The sequence below is a fragment of the Boleophthalmus pectinirostris genome, unplaced genomic scaffold (assembly GCF_026225935.1).
Source record: "Boleophthalmus pectinirostris isolate CB_2022bp ecotype Guang Dong unplaced genomic scaffold, ASM2622593v1 HiC_scaffold_17, whole genome shotgun sequence".
Lineage (NCBI taxonomy): Eukaryota > Metazoa > Chordata > Actinopteri > Gobiiformes > Gobiidae > Boleophthalmus > Boleophthalmus pectinirostris.
In genome coordinates this window covers 21,519,664-21,533,771 of record NW_026571115.1, presented here as the reverse complement: position 1 = coordinate 21,533,771, position 14,108 = coordinate 21,519,664, and the positions used below count along the sequence as shown (strand labels likewise).

The 14,108-nt window shown below is 37.4% G+C and overlaps 1 protein-coding gene across 2 annotated transcripts; it reads right to left on the bottom strand.

The window, feature by feature from the left end:
• Positions 1 to 3,075: 3,075 nt before the first annotated feature.
• On the bottom strand, positions 3,076 to 14,037 carry LOC110171979 (histone acetyltransferase KAT7-like). Of its 2 annotated transcripts, none has more exons than XM_020937786.2 (15): positions 13,754 to 14,037; positions 12,490 to 12,622; positions 11,506 to 11,691; positions 10,772 to 11,017; positions 10,580 to 10,662; positions 10,307 to 10,393; positions 9,928 to 10,026; positions 9,740 to 9,850; positions 9,199 to 9,390; positions 8,541 to 8,630; positions 8,333 to 8,473; positions 7,776 to 7,869; positions 7,559 to 7,705; positions 6,106 to 6,212; positions 3,076 to 6,019 (listed from the first exon to the last, which is right to left on the bottom strand). In XM_020937786.2, the coding sequence occupies exons 1-15, from the start codon at positions 13,766 to 13,768 to the stop codon at positions 5,921 to 5,923; spliced, it is 1,830 nt and encodes a 609-aa protein (XP_020793445.1). In that variant the 5' UTR covers positions 13,769 to 14,037; the 3' UTR covers positions 3,076 to 5,920. The 2 variants fall into 2 exon arrangements, with proteins under 2 accessions (XP_020793445.1, XP_055009013.1); XM_055153038.1 differs by lacking the exon at positions 13,754 to 14,037 and adding an exon at positions 12,723 to 13,438.
• Positions 14,038 to 14,108: the final 71 nt, after the last annotated feature.

Here is a 14,108-nt window from a genome sequence, read left to right as displayed (position 1 = left end):
TATTCTATTTTGTTCTAAGTCCTTGTATTTAAATTTACATTTTTTCAGCAGCAAAGACAGAAGATTTATATGGTGCACTCATGGGCAGAAGAAGTTTAGGAAAAGGTAAGATGACAGATGACTTTAAGCTTTTTTAGAATTGCAATGTTTAGGTTCTATAAAAAAATAATCTTGATGTAGCAATTATCCGGAAATTTTATCAAATAATATGCATGCCTTTGTCTGTTTTCCAGAATCAGAAGAGGATTGGAACATGTAAAGGAAAAAAAGAAATTATTAACACTGATAAGAAAATTTAGAACAATATGTGTACACATGTATTCATATCACGTTACTAAAAGCTTACCGAATGAGCCAGAGCATCTTTCCCTGTCCGCCTGTCCTGTCTTTTTGTTGATAAAATGGAAGATTATTAAATAAAAAAAATATTTTGTCCACATACATGTCTTTATTGCACTCCAGTGTTCAAACAGAAATGTTTGTATTATTATTATTATTTTACTTTTAGCATGGGCATGATAGAAAGTTAAAAGGTTATAAGGATGTCATCACTTTGACACTGTAAGAGAGTTTTAAATTGACCAAATGGTTCAGTGCAACAATATCCATCATGCAAAAAGGATGTACTGTTTGAAGTGGATTAAATTTCTAAAGAAAATACGTCATCGAAACTATATTGTGAAAATTAGTTATACAAACATTTACAGCTTTCACCTTCCAGGTCTATGATTCATTTTTTGACCTTTTTTAACCAAGACAGTCCTTAGTCTGGTCCCACAGGTGAGGGAGACCTATTGTACATGCCTCATAATTATATAGTCGTCCTTGCCTCAGATACCTTGAGGACATCCACCCCCACACTGGTAAATGGCAAGGCAATTTTATTTGTAGGACACTATTCGTATACAAAGTAATTCAATGCTTTACAGAATAAGAAATACATTAAAATCACGATACAAACAAAGAAAAACATAAATAATCATCAAGCCTGGATCCAAAGGTTGGCAGAGCACATCTTCAGAAAGACAGATTTTAGGTGCATAGAATTGAAATGGTGACTCTCCGTGTTTAGTCCTGACTCTGGGCAGCAGGAGGAGGCTGGTCCCTGAGGGCGTCAGAGTGCGAGATGGTTCATATGACACTAACATGTCACAGCAGCTTTCTGGATGTACTTGTTTGGAGAGGCCAGTGAGCAGGTTGTTACACTAACCTAACCTACTGGAGACAAACACGTGGATAAGTTTCTCTAAGTCTAATTTAGAGTTTAGTTAAGTTTTTGATGTTTTTTAGATGGTAAAAGGTTGAGTGTTCATTGATTTGATGTGGCGGTTAAAGTTCAAATCTGAGTTTATTGCTTCCCCCAGATTTTAGAGAGAGAAACTGGAAGTGACTGCTGACACTGTCTCTTTGTTTCTGTGGGCCAAAGACGATGACTTCAGTCTTGTCTGAGTTTAGCTGGAGAACGTTGTTTTGCATCCACACACTGATCTGTTGTCGGCAGTGACAGAGTGAATCCACTGATCCATATTCACCTGTTGCCAGTGAGACACAGATCTGATCCGGATCTGTAACAGCATCAAAACACAAGACAAGACTTTGCCTGCATCAGTGTTCATGCGAATGTCATTTCTTACCTCGATAAGAGCAGGCTCAGTGCTGTGGTGGGCCTAAAACTTTAGGGCCCTAACCCTAAAACTCTGGCTCTGAGAAACATGCTGAACTCTTTGCTACTTATATTACTGAAATTAAACCAATTTATTGTGACTGAAGAGCACCAAAAGAACAATTCTGCACAATCTCTGTATATCCAATTAGCACTCCTGCCCCCTAAAGTTTATTGTCAATTATGTTTATACAGTAAAAAAAGACATTATTGATCGATGCATTACTAATCCAGATAATTTAGTTGCAAAACATTGTATTTTTTAACCAATAAGAGACTTTAAGGGCTCATATTATGCTATTTTCTGACCTACTTTATGTTATAATGTTTCCTCATCAAAAACATACCTGGAGTTGTTTCATTTACACATGTTTAGTACACGAAACCTGTATATTTAGGTTGAGTTCTTCTCTCTGACTGAAAACAATCTGTTCCACCTTGTGATGTCAAGTGGTAATATAGGAAGTGCTCCACTGTGTTTTTAAGATCTACAGACCTTCACGAGAATCATTTGGATAATTTCAGCTCTGGAATTGTCAATCTCTACTGAATTCAAGATAAAAGATAGATGTTAACTTGAAAACTACCACTGCATGACATCACAAGATGGAACAGAGTATTTTGAGTTTGAAGATGGAGACAGACCAATAAAACAGGATTACCCAAACATGTGTGACGGAAACAAAACCCAACTCCAGGTATAAAAATAACGATACTGGAGTGCTGCACTGGATCAAAACTTACGCATACAGGTGCTCATCAGACAAGAGGGCTTGAATTCTTGTTGAGTATAAAAAAGGATCAGCCCTAATGAAGACTAAGTAGCTGAAACACATTGGTGTGACAACTAATAAATACACCGCAAATCAGAGTGCCTCTGTTATCCTTTTCTCTTCTCAACACAACTCCAGGTATGTTTTAGAGGAGGTAACAATATTCTAACAAGAATATTTTGTGTAATATAGGGCCTTTAAAGAAATAAGACATTTTAATTGTGTTGCCAAAAGTTTGGAAAACATTAGCACCTGTGAAATGCCCCATCCACTCATTGTAAATGGCTGTGTTGAGCCCAGATTCTGGATGGATGTGGAGACAAAGACTCTAGAGGCAACGATTATGTTTAGATTATTTAGATTATGTTAATTTACTGAAGTGTAACATTGTAGTGCTGCTTTTGTTCACTTGTGGGGGTAGTTTATAATAAGTATTTGATTCAAAAGTAGCATTATGGCCACTGTTATGATTTTTAGGTTAGAAAAGTGCCTATCTTGTAAAGGCAAAGACAATAAAACAACTTTGACAATAGCTCTGATTCTCTCCCAAACTATATAGGCCTAACTACCAATAGCATCAACACCATCTCATCTCATTTAACAGTAAATTAGACACAGACACCTTAATAACATGTTCTGCATGTTTTATTTTATGACACAAAAAGTATGAATACAAATAAAAAGAATGATTTTTGATCCCTTTGATTCTAATGGTCTGAGCAATTTCTATGCACATGGTAGATTTGTAAATGCACTTTTGTAAATGTTTCAGCGCACGGACAAATTGCTATATTTCAAAAGCATCTGCTAAAATGATAATGTATGCTTTCCATTCTGTTTAATGGCAAGTAAAATGCAAAATCTATTCTATGTGTGAAATGGAAAAAAATGGCACAGAACACAGAAGAGAAGGTTCACTGGCCACATTATTAGATACACCTGTCTTTCTAAACAAACTGAACAAACTGAGAGGTTTGCAAATAAAAGGCCTTTGAATATATCTGGCATTATAACAGGTTAAGATATATGAATTTAGACTATTATTTTAGACAAGTATATCTAAGTATGTGCCAATGCATGCAATAAGAGTCATCAATGATGAAAATGAATAATGGTGACAATACAAAACAAATATTAACTTTTCAAATGTTGAGCCACAGAACATTAGACCCACAGCCAATGCTTGGCAAAATAAATATTAGGATTGTCCAAAATAAAAAGGTAAAAAGTAAATAAAATATTAAACAAATGAACTAAAACTATCTGACCTTTTTTTCTCAAACATTCTTTCTTTTATCTTTAACAAATTTTACGTACCAAGAATATTTTATAAATAGTAAAAAATCTAGTAAAATGCTCTTTCTGGCTTTATGTGTTTACACAGGGAAATAACAAAACATAGGACTGTTCTAGCTTTTTAAACAGTGGCAAAACCTTAGAGGTAGAATTATATACAGTAAGAATGGAAGCTGCACAAATGACAAAATCCCCTACCAGACTTTGAAATGAAGGAAGCTACCCTGGCCACATCTACATGATGGGCGTTAAATAGGGGTGTAACGATATCCATGTCTCATGATACGATATTGTCATGGTATGAACCTCACGGTATGAACGTCACGGTATGATATTCATTGCGATATCGTGGGAAAGCTCACAATATGGTGGGGAGGCTCATGGTATTACAATATTATACATAATAAGTCATTTGGTACAACATTTATTATCATATTCATATCAATGACATTTTGAACAGCTTGAAAAGCCTTTGAAGTTGAGGTGCAAAATTCAAGTAATAAATAAACAACTGTAATACATCTCTGGGTTGCACTTGAAGTCCACCCATCAGTGGTAAGTGAGGTGCTCTCTGACTGTGTAATGCTCTGTACTTCGGGTAACAGCAATAAAGACACGGAGACACTCACCGTAGCACACTGCCCCTCAGGACTGGCCTGGGGTCTGGTCCTTGGTCCTGTGCCGTCCTCCGAGCGCATTGGTCAGATAGGTCCAGAGGCCCCGTCCTCCATGTGCTGGTTCCAGACAAGGGCGAGTAAGACCAGTGCACAATGAACTGGTTCTGAGCGGTTCTGTGCCGTCCTCTGTGCGCTGAACCCATGCAACGAAAGCGAGAATGCGCTGTGGACTATAGGTCCGGGTGGGCCGCTCTTGTCCTACGCGTTCGAGGACTGTGGCTGGTTCCGAGGTGGTGCAAAACATCCGGACAGAAGTGAATCCAGTTTGGTTCGTATATATATTGTTCTGTCCTCCGTGCACTTGGTTCTTCTCAGGGAAAGCGCTTCTCAGGCCAAGGCACCTAACCACTCCTCGCTCAAACTCACCTGAGCCCGGTCTGAACCTGAGCTGCTCCCCACTGATTCAGGAGTCTGGGTTTGGATCTAGTCCAACTGTAACATTTCTCACACTAGGCTAAATGCAGGGCATTTTTGAAGTTGATCAATGGAACAGACTATTGCCATAAACGTATTTGGTTAATTAATAGCCTAAAATAACAAATGCTATTTGCTACCTGAACACGGCGAACACTGGGACCTCTCTGATGGCCGATGACGCGGTCGCAAACAATTATGATCCATGTAATTTACTGTGCTATGCACCACAGCAGCGGCCTGAAAATTCTTATTTTTGCCTGAAGACATACATTTTAATACCGTGACGAGGCCACGACAATATCGTGGCAATTTTACTACGACGATATCGTGATATCGCCAACATCGTTACACCCCTACCATTAAAAGCAATGGAACAACATTTTGTGTTCTTGTGATTATATATTTAAGATTCTGAAACCTTAGAAAATATGTTTCTAATAATGTGGACAGAGAACATTTGATAAAGTGTTTTAAACACTGAAATCTGGCCAGTGACAGCTATTGGGTTTTAAGCAGGTGAACATTTCTGGGTTTAAACAGCCACTCTAAAATAGTTTTATGAATATGTGCATATATAAGGGTGTATTTTCTTTCTATTAATCTGAAGTGATTATCTTGCACTTGCAACACACAAATTATTTCCTCATGTAGATAATGAACAAGATCAGATATATAACAGACACAGGCTGTTACCTATGTTTCATTATTTTACATTTAAGATTTGAGCATATTGATTGCAGAACCTAATCTCTAGCATGCCACATGTATATAATTGGTAAAATGACCTAAGGCCTACAGTTGTTCCTGTTAAAAAGCTACAGCTCAGATATCAAGAGTACACAGTATGTAAAACATACAAATGATTCACAGTGATAACCAAAGGAGATTCTTGTTTGGGGTAATTACTATAGTAAAATACTAGAAACAAGTCTGATTCACTGAGTGAGCTGTGATGTGATCCTAACAAGAGCTATAACTGTCTGTAAGTGTCATTACCAGCAATGACTGCTGAACCCAGATAGACCGTCATGTTATGTAAAGATACAATGTCTGTGCCTGTGCACGTGTAGGCGTGATGGGTGTCAGAACCTCCTCTACGTTCCTTTTGGAGGTGTCCATTTTAAGGCGGTGGGGTCAATTGTCTTTCCATTCCCACGTTTGGTTTCCTTGGCTTTCCAGTCATCTATAAGGTCCTAAAAGAGAAGAAAGGAAGTCTAGATAAATATCTAGCAGCCAGGCAGTGTCCAGTATGTTATTTGTGTAGTTGTCCTTGTGGTACCTGTCTCTTCAACACCAGGTGCTTTCCTTTCCAGTATTTGAGCATCTGAAGTGACTGCAGTGTGCTGACAATGTCCACAGGGTTCACTGCCGTCTCCTGGCTTATTTCTGTCAACACAAGGCCACATCACATACTGTTGGATTTATATAAAAAGTCTGGGTTTGCAGGCAGGTAGGAGTGCAAAATTCATCACAATGTGTGTGGTAAAATCACCTCAAAATAGCTGTAAGATAACTTTGTTAATAAATTATTTGTTCATTAAAAATTATGATTCAGGCTTAATAACTATTTAATTAATACCCTAACCCCAACTAACTAACTAATTTAATTTTACCCCTTAATTTAGTAAAATAAGCTTTAATTATTCATAATAAACTATTTGTTCATTAGAAATTAAGTTTTTGTTAATGTTTTATTAAGGCTTAATAAGGTGTTTTTATTATAAAGTGGTATCAAAATAACAAATTAAATAATCAAGATCAAAGAGTGCCCCAGATATAGTATTGACTGCATTTTATACCGGTAAATGCACGTTTTAAAAGTTTAATTTATTATTTCAATCTAATACATTTTTTATAAAATAAAGTTTCAATCAAGTTAAACATAGCATAAAGACATATTGACGAAACAAAAAGCTTACTCCCAAAAAAGTTACTTCGAAACCCATGGCCTCAGTCATACTTTATTACTGTATATTCTTAAACTGTAATGACATTTTAAAATAAAAATATTTTTCAACGATGAAGAAATCAAATAGTGTTTTTGCTAATCTCTTTGATATTGATCAAAGAAAAGGGCTTGGCTTGAGGTGGCAATTCATTTTGAAAGCAGAATACACCACTAAAGGAAAATGTAATATTAAAGTTTCTAAATGTATCACTCAGAAATTCAGAACCAGCAAATAGGATTAAAAAGGAAACTAGCCAACATCACTGAAACTGCAAAGTGTGTGTTACAAAAGAAATCTTTTAAAATGTTTTTTTAGTGTATATGTGCTGACCTGTTTTGAAAAACACTTGAGTTGATGTCAAGAGCATTTATCACATTTTTGCACACACAAAAAAGGTGCTTTGATAACAGAGTTGTCCATGAAGCATTTTTACTGAATAATATATACCAAACCTGGCATATGTTCAAGAATTTAAATAGTAAACTAATATACAGAGTATGTGATATTTCAAATATGTTTGCTAGGAAATGGGAGGTTCCACACTGTTCATTAGATTTTTTGAATGATTACATAATAATAATAATAATAATAATAATAATAATAATAATAATAATAATGACTAAACAATAACACATAGTATATGCTGGGCTGTTGAGTCTGTGGCACAAGTAAAAAAAAACAGATCTGGTGTGAGAGGTAAAGATAAATTAAGGACTAAATTAAATCCACTATAACAATAAAACAATTTAAAAAACATATATAATATACTGAAGTCCGCCACACCTTTGATGGAGATCTCTTTGCCCTGGAAGTTGTTGAGATATCGCAGCAGAACCTCCTTCCAGTAACTCCTGTAGCTGATGAGGCCCAGGTCTGACAGGGGGCGCTCTGGAGACCCCACCTTTTCCTCTACTTTGGACAGTAGGTAGCCTAGAGAAACATACATTTATTTAAACACACCTGTATACAGATTGTATTGTTACTCATAGTATGTACTCACTAAAATCAATGAGCATCTTGCCGTAGCCCTGCCTCATGTACTGTGGCATGGTCAAGATACAGGAGACATTGTAGTTCAAGAAAGAGTTCTTCTCCTGCAAGTGCATTGTTCCTTGATATTACTGCTTATTTTTTTGTGTGATGGAAATGAGACAGTTCACAAGTGTCACTAAAAGTCTTAACCCTGAACAATGGATCAGTGTTAAAACTGGGGTGACAAACAACCAAAACCTTTCCGATGCCAATTAAAAACAGTATTTGGCTGTAAATTTCTCTTCTCTTTTTGATTAATCCCATTGATAAAAAGCACATGCAGTATAATTAAAATTTATTTCCGTTTTAACTTTCTTTGGTCAATCATGTTAATCAATGCTTTAACAATCCAACATTAATTGAATATGTCTTGTCAATCTTTTGATAAAACTTGTAATCATGGCTTCTCATTCATTTTAACATTTGGCAAAATGATTATGGCACTATGGCTAAACCACAAACTTTTAAAATGATTTAAAAAATGCCAGTTTCATTTTGTTTATTAAAATATATTGCATCTAGTACCTTGGAGAAGTAGCCAACAAGATGGCAGCCTGTGTTGTCAGCTTCAGTCATAACATAGAAGAGAAATGGTTCAACATCGTAATACAGAGTTTTGTGATCCAGGAAGAGCTTGGCCAGTAGACACAGGTTCTGGCAATAAATCTGTACAGCACAGTTTAATTAATAAAGTGGCATTTTTAAATTACTGGAATCAAAGTGAGATTTTTACCTTGTTCTTCTTGCCATCCACCTCAAACACTGAGATATTGGCCTTTCTGTAGATCTCATCACCTGGAGGATGCTTCCACACACACTTCGCCTTTGGACAGAAGAGAAAAATAAAGAATCATTGGGGATGCACTTTTATACTGCTACAAAGCGATATGATATATCTGTGTTTCAATTTGGTCTTCACAAACAACACATTTCTGTGTTGTGTAGACATATGCTGGTGTTTGGCTTTAAGCACCACATTACTAAAGTCCCTTGAAGGTGTTTTAGTTTGAACTAGAACCATTAAAAACACAGACCTATTGTGTGTGATAATAGCATAAATCGCTGGGAAATACACTGGATAAATAAACAACATAAGATTAGATCAATATAATATAGATTGTATATTTTAAACATAAGATTGTGGTTGTACCTGGATTAGGCAAAATATATTGATTTCTGTTGGGTTAACATACAGTATAAAGGGCAGAGCCTTATCATAAGACAAATGTAAATTACTGAGGAATTAAAAGATAAAATTAAATTAAGCTTAACTATCAAGGATATAATGTATCTTTTTTACTCAGCCTATGAGTGTTATTTGTCTAGTTACTCAAAGTCACTAACACAAAAATGATTTTCATGAACTCTGGTCAAACCACAGAGCAGCCTACCATGTGCCTGCGGAGAATGGTCTGACTCTTCATGTACTTGAGGCAGAACTCGCACATGTAGAGCCTCCCCAGACGGGCGTACTCCTCAGGGTAAGGGGAGTGGTACCAGGTGTCCAGCTCATATCTGCCAAACACGATGGTCTTTATCATGTTGCCCCCCTCTGACACCTGACCCGCCAGTCGCAACTTCTCCTGTGGAAAGACGATGGCACAAAACAAGAGAGAGATGGCTAATAGAATAATAGAAGAGGACGTAACAGAATGCACAGGGAGTTGAAGGTCAGATTATGGATAGATATTAGATTAATATCTAAAAGGCAGAAATAACATCTAAGATTTGATAAAACAAGAAAGTCCAGACAAAGATCCAGATTAATTGTTTCATTGTCCCATTGGTCTGTTTTATGCATATTAAACAATTATTTAAAACTTAGTATGTGACTAGACCTAATAGTACCATTACTATTGTTTTGAAAAATATGCCTTTAGCATTTACAGTGAACAAATAATGCAATGATAAATAGGTGCTGTTCTCTCTCACCAGGTCCTCGGAAGCTCTGGCCTGAGCCTTCCTGAACAGCTCCAGGTCATAGTCACTGGTGATGTTCTCCAGGAGAGGCTCTCTGCAGCTGCCGTGGCTCTGACGGTGCTCCTGGGACAAGAAAAGAACTGTAAATTAACCAATACCACAAAAATGATACTTTAAAAAGATTTGTATTTGAACATTACTATGTGCTTGTCTTTCTGCTCCTTGTTTGGCCCAGTGTTCCTCTTTCGTCTCAGCTCTGTCACTTTTTCTTTGTAACGCAACTGACGGTCTGTAGGTGCCTAAGCGTAAAATGTGTTGAGTTATTACATCTAGTTCCAAGTTAATCTTCTATAATATTGAAAACAAAACACATTTGCATTAAAACCACAAAAAGGAAGGACCAAAAGATACAAAGGATTGGTTTAACTTCACAATATTGCTTAACCCCATTCAGCCAACATTGTGAATTCTCTCACATGTTACCACCAGGTATTTTACTAGAATTATTTTATGTACCTGTGATTGCACAGGCAGGTCACAGTTCTATTTTACCCTTGAGGGAAAAAACATGGGTGATACCTGGTTTCTTGTGGAGTGCCTGTTTTCGTCCTGCCGGTGTGATAGCGCCCTTTCTTCAGCCTGCTTGTCGCGCACTGTAGCTTTGCCCTGAAAAAAAAAAAAAAACCAACAACAAATTGGGTTACTGTGATCCCCCATGGCAATTATACAGCACTCAGTGAGATCACAAGCTGACAACATCTATTTTATTCTTCTTCTTCTGCTTACTTTATTTAGTAACATTTTTAGTAATCTCTATATTACAGATAGGAAATAACAGGGCTTTAGCAATACCTTGCATTCATCAGAAGACAGGTTGTGGTAAAGCGGACATCCAGATATAGAGAAATGCCTCTCATGCCTTCCTGTTAGATGACCTAAAGGAAAGAACCCATTTAAATGAATACATCATCTTCCTGCACATTAAGTTACCATTAATTTGCTAAAACAACTGAAATTACTATTAGTATTGGCAATGAATCCTACCCAGTGAGTTACATCCTGGAGTGGGACACTTCATGTTGAAGTTGTAGCTCTCATGGAAGCGTCGTCTCTTGGGTCTATGGGACAGGTCGTGGGCAGCTGCCTCTTTGAGTGACAGCTCTTTGGCTAACCTCTCATCCTCTGTGATGTCATTTGCAGGACTGGACACCTCAATGTCTGACTCAGACGAGTGGGCGTTACCTGTAGGGGTTCGAGGAGGGCTCTCGTCTCGGTCTGCCCCATGTTTTTCTATGAATCATGAAAAAAAAATTGCATTAAAAATCTTGAGAAGAGTTTAGGTTTGTTATGAGCTACAGAAGAAATTCATTTTCCAGTGCTATACAAGTAATTACTCTGATTTCATTCAGTAGTTCAGAAATAATCAGAATAAAATGTTAATCTTCAGTGGATTCCTTCTGTGAAATACATTTTGAGGAGTAATTTTAAATCCAACATTAGTACCAGTAACCAGTAACATTATGAACCAAGTGTGAAAAGGCCAACCAAATTGTGCAGACAAAAAGCTTTGCTCTAAGAAAAAGTTGGTCATAAATAAATGGATGTTAAAAAATCTTGGTTTTGCAAAAATATTTGTATGATGTAGTACTTTTGTTTCTAATAATGAGGAGGACACACCGAGGAAAACTGTTGATTCATTATAATAAAGAGCTCTTTTCCACCTATGCACCTCATTTTAGTTCTTCTCCCTAGACAATGCTTACACAATATGTTCTCACCATTTGTTTCAGTGTCTGAGCCTGATGACCTGCTTTGGCGCAGAGGGTACTTCTTGGCTGTAGCGTTTGCTGCCCCCAGCTGGCTGCGAGTGATTCTTCGCCCAGATGTGAAGACAGAGGCTGCAACTGGATCTTCTCTTCGGCTCTCCTCTGGTGCTACAGGAGAACTGCTCTGGACTCTGCTGTCTACAAACACAAAAGCATGTGTCAACTGTCTATTTGTAACATAAAAACACATCACAGACTTAAAACCAAGGGGGACAGGGTCGTCTCTGGGGCCGGCCCCAAACTCTGGAACGCTCTGCCCCCCCCACGTCTGAACAGCCCTCACAGTGGAGTGTTTTAAGCCTCATCTTAAGACCCACTGGTACTCTCTGACTTTTAACACCACGTGAGTTATGTGGTCATTTGTGTCTTTTATTTATTTTACTCATTTACTGCTTTTTATGGTTTTGTTTTAATTTAGTTTTAATTAATTGTTTTTACTGTTTTTTTTTTTATTGTTTTAGGACTGGTATAACCAAATCTTAGCAGTTTATCTTTTTGTTGTCTTCATTTTATGATCTCTGTGTAGCACTTTGAAAAACTGCTTAGTTTGTAAAATGTGCTAAATAAATACAGTGGATTTGGACATACAGTACACAAATAAAAATAATATAAATATATGAATGGAGAATGAAGGTTAAACAGGGATATACTATAAATGATACATTTTTGAGCTGTCATTGTTTATAATTCTGTGGCATGGACAAAGGAAAGTTAAATTTAACAGCACCTACTAATCCTTGAATTAGTTTTATATCCATACTCCAGACTGAGTTAATTGTTTTTTCTCCTCACAAAGCCAAATTACAAATCTAGAGAGACAACATTATTTTATTTTTTTAACACCTTTCTTACAACTAGGCATATGAAGATGTAATAAAACTGCAGTTGCATCTGGGAACCTTTGACCGTATAAAATTCTGCCAGAACTCTGTGTACCTTGTGAGCTCCGACTGAGACGGAGGGACGCACGGGTCAGACGGGTACTGCTGCGTCTGCGCGCAACCTCAGCAGGTTCCTCAGCTGAGAAGTCTGAATCCTCTGTGCCATCTGAGCTGCTCCCTGTCGTCCGCTGGAAACAACAATCAGTGAAAAGTCAAAGAATGAACTGAAACATAGGAAAAAAATTATAATAATAAGCTTAGGATGTAGTGCATGCGCTTTCGTTTTACCAGCGGGTAGTTCCACATTGTTCCCATAATGTCCTCGCTTGTTAGAAATACACATTATTGCCCATATTTAACATAGCAAAAAAATCACAGCTCTGTTGAACCGAACAAGTGCGTCTCTACGCCTCTGCCATAACTTTGTCTAAAAAAATAAATAAAATTCACCCGACTTTTTGACGTACAGGTGATTTCTTTGTGGCGTATCCTCAAAATATAAGCATTTTAAGTCTCCATTTATCGGAAATTATGGCTGCCAAGCTAATGGTCTCGCTAGTGAGTGGGGGTTGCAGATAAGAGAGGCTAGTGAGGGGCTCTCCTCAAACCTTCACCCGCTGATCAAATGGGGGGTGGGGTACGGGGACTCCACAGCTGACTCATTTGCATAGAGCCAGTGAAATATACATATAATGCACATAAAACAAGTGGTTACATTCTTTAGGAATAAGACAGTAAATTCTCTTAAAAATGCGCCCATAACTAAAATGTGAATATCCAGACCAGCATTGGGTCCAGTCCAGAGACATTTTTGCGCCTTGGTGAAGCTGCAGAACGAGCGCCTTATTTGCATGTACCCAATCAGAGAAGAGGAAGAGCAAAGCATCAGGGCGGTTGTTTTTAATTCTGACCAATCACAGTGTTGTTTTGGTGTGTCTCAGTCTGAACCAAAGAACAGCCTGTTCCTTATGTTGAATTAAACATGTCTTCTCAAACGGCAGTGCGCAAAAGCTTTTACACAAACGCTTTAGGTTTTACAGTCTGATTTGTGCAAACAGTTTATTGCAATGCCCCAAATACACACGCACGCACAAGTTTAGCAACTTAGCACTACGCAACGCAAATGCTAGATTAGCTTTTAGCAATAACGCTCCACGTCTCGGTTTGTGATTCACCAATGTATTAGTACGACCAAAGTTAGTTTTCAGGCTAACATACTACATCCGTTTTGTTTTTATTATGGATCGTGGGTGGCTAACATTAGAAATGACGTGATGTTGTGGTGTGACAGTCCGCAGTCCGCTCAAAGCTTAACTTACCTTTCTCCGTGGCATATTAAAGGTGTGGCTTATTGATTCTTGCTGTAATGTACTCCCCACTGTAAAGACAGAGTTACCGGAACCTCTATGAAAATAGACGTTTTCTTTTCGCGTCTAGACTCAAAATTGGCTGGAAAAAATGCACATAAATGATTTGTATCAGTTATGTTTACGACTCTGCCCATTCGTTACTGCGTGGTCCGTCAACAGATTTCGTCCGGGTGAAACACAACAACACCACCGTGTGACAAAGGTTCCCGTAAACAGTCACATAAACAGTTTTGCATGTTATGATCAAATTATTTATTGATTTTATTAAAGTGGCATTTGAATCTATTCAACCAATTAGCATAGT

What these genes read in the sequence shown, in the direction of transcription:
- LOC110171979 (XM_055153038.1), bottom strand. Translation starts at nt 12,749, where the DNA reads ATGGGAACAATGTGGAACTACCCGCTG. An exon ending in TCTCAGTCGGAGCTCACAAG is followed by an intron (nt 11,692 to 12,489) that starts GTACACAGAGTT and finishes TTGTGTTTGTAG; the next exon opens with ACAGCAGAGTCCAGAGCAGT. An exon ending in AGCAGAAAGACAAGCACATA is followed by an intron (nt 9,851 to 9,927) that starts GTAATGTTCAAA and finishes TTCTTGTCCCAG; the next exon opens with GAGCACCGTCAGAGCCACGG.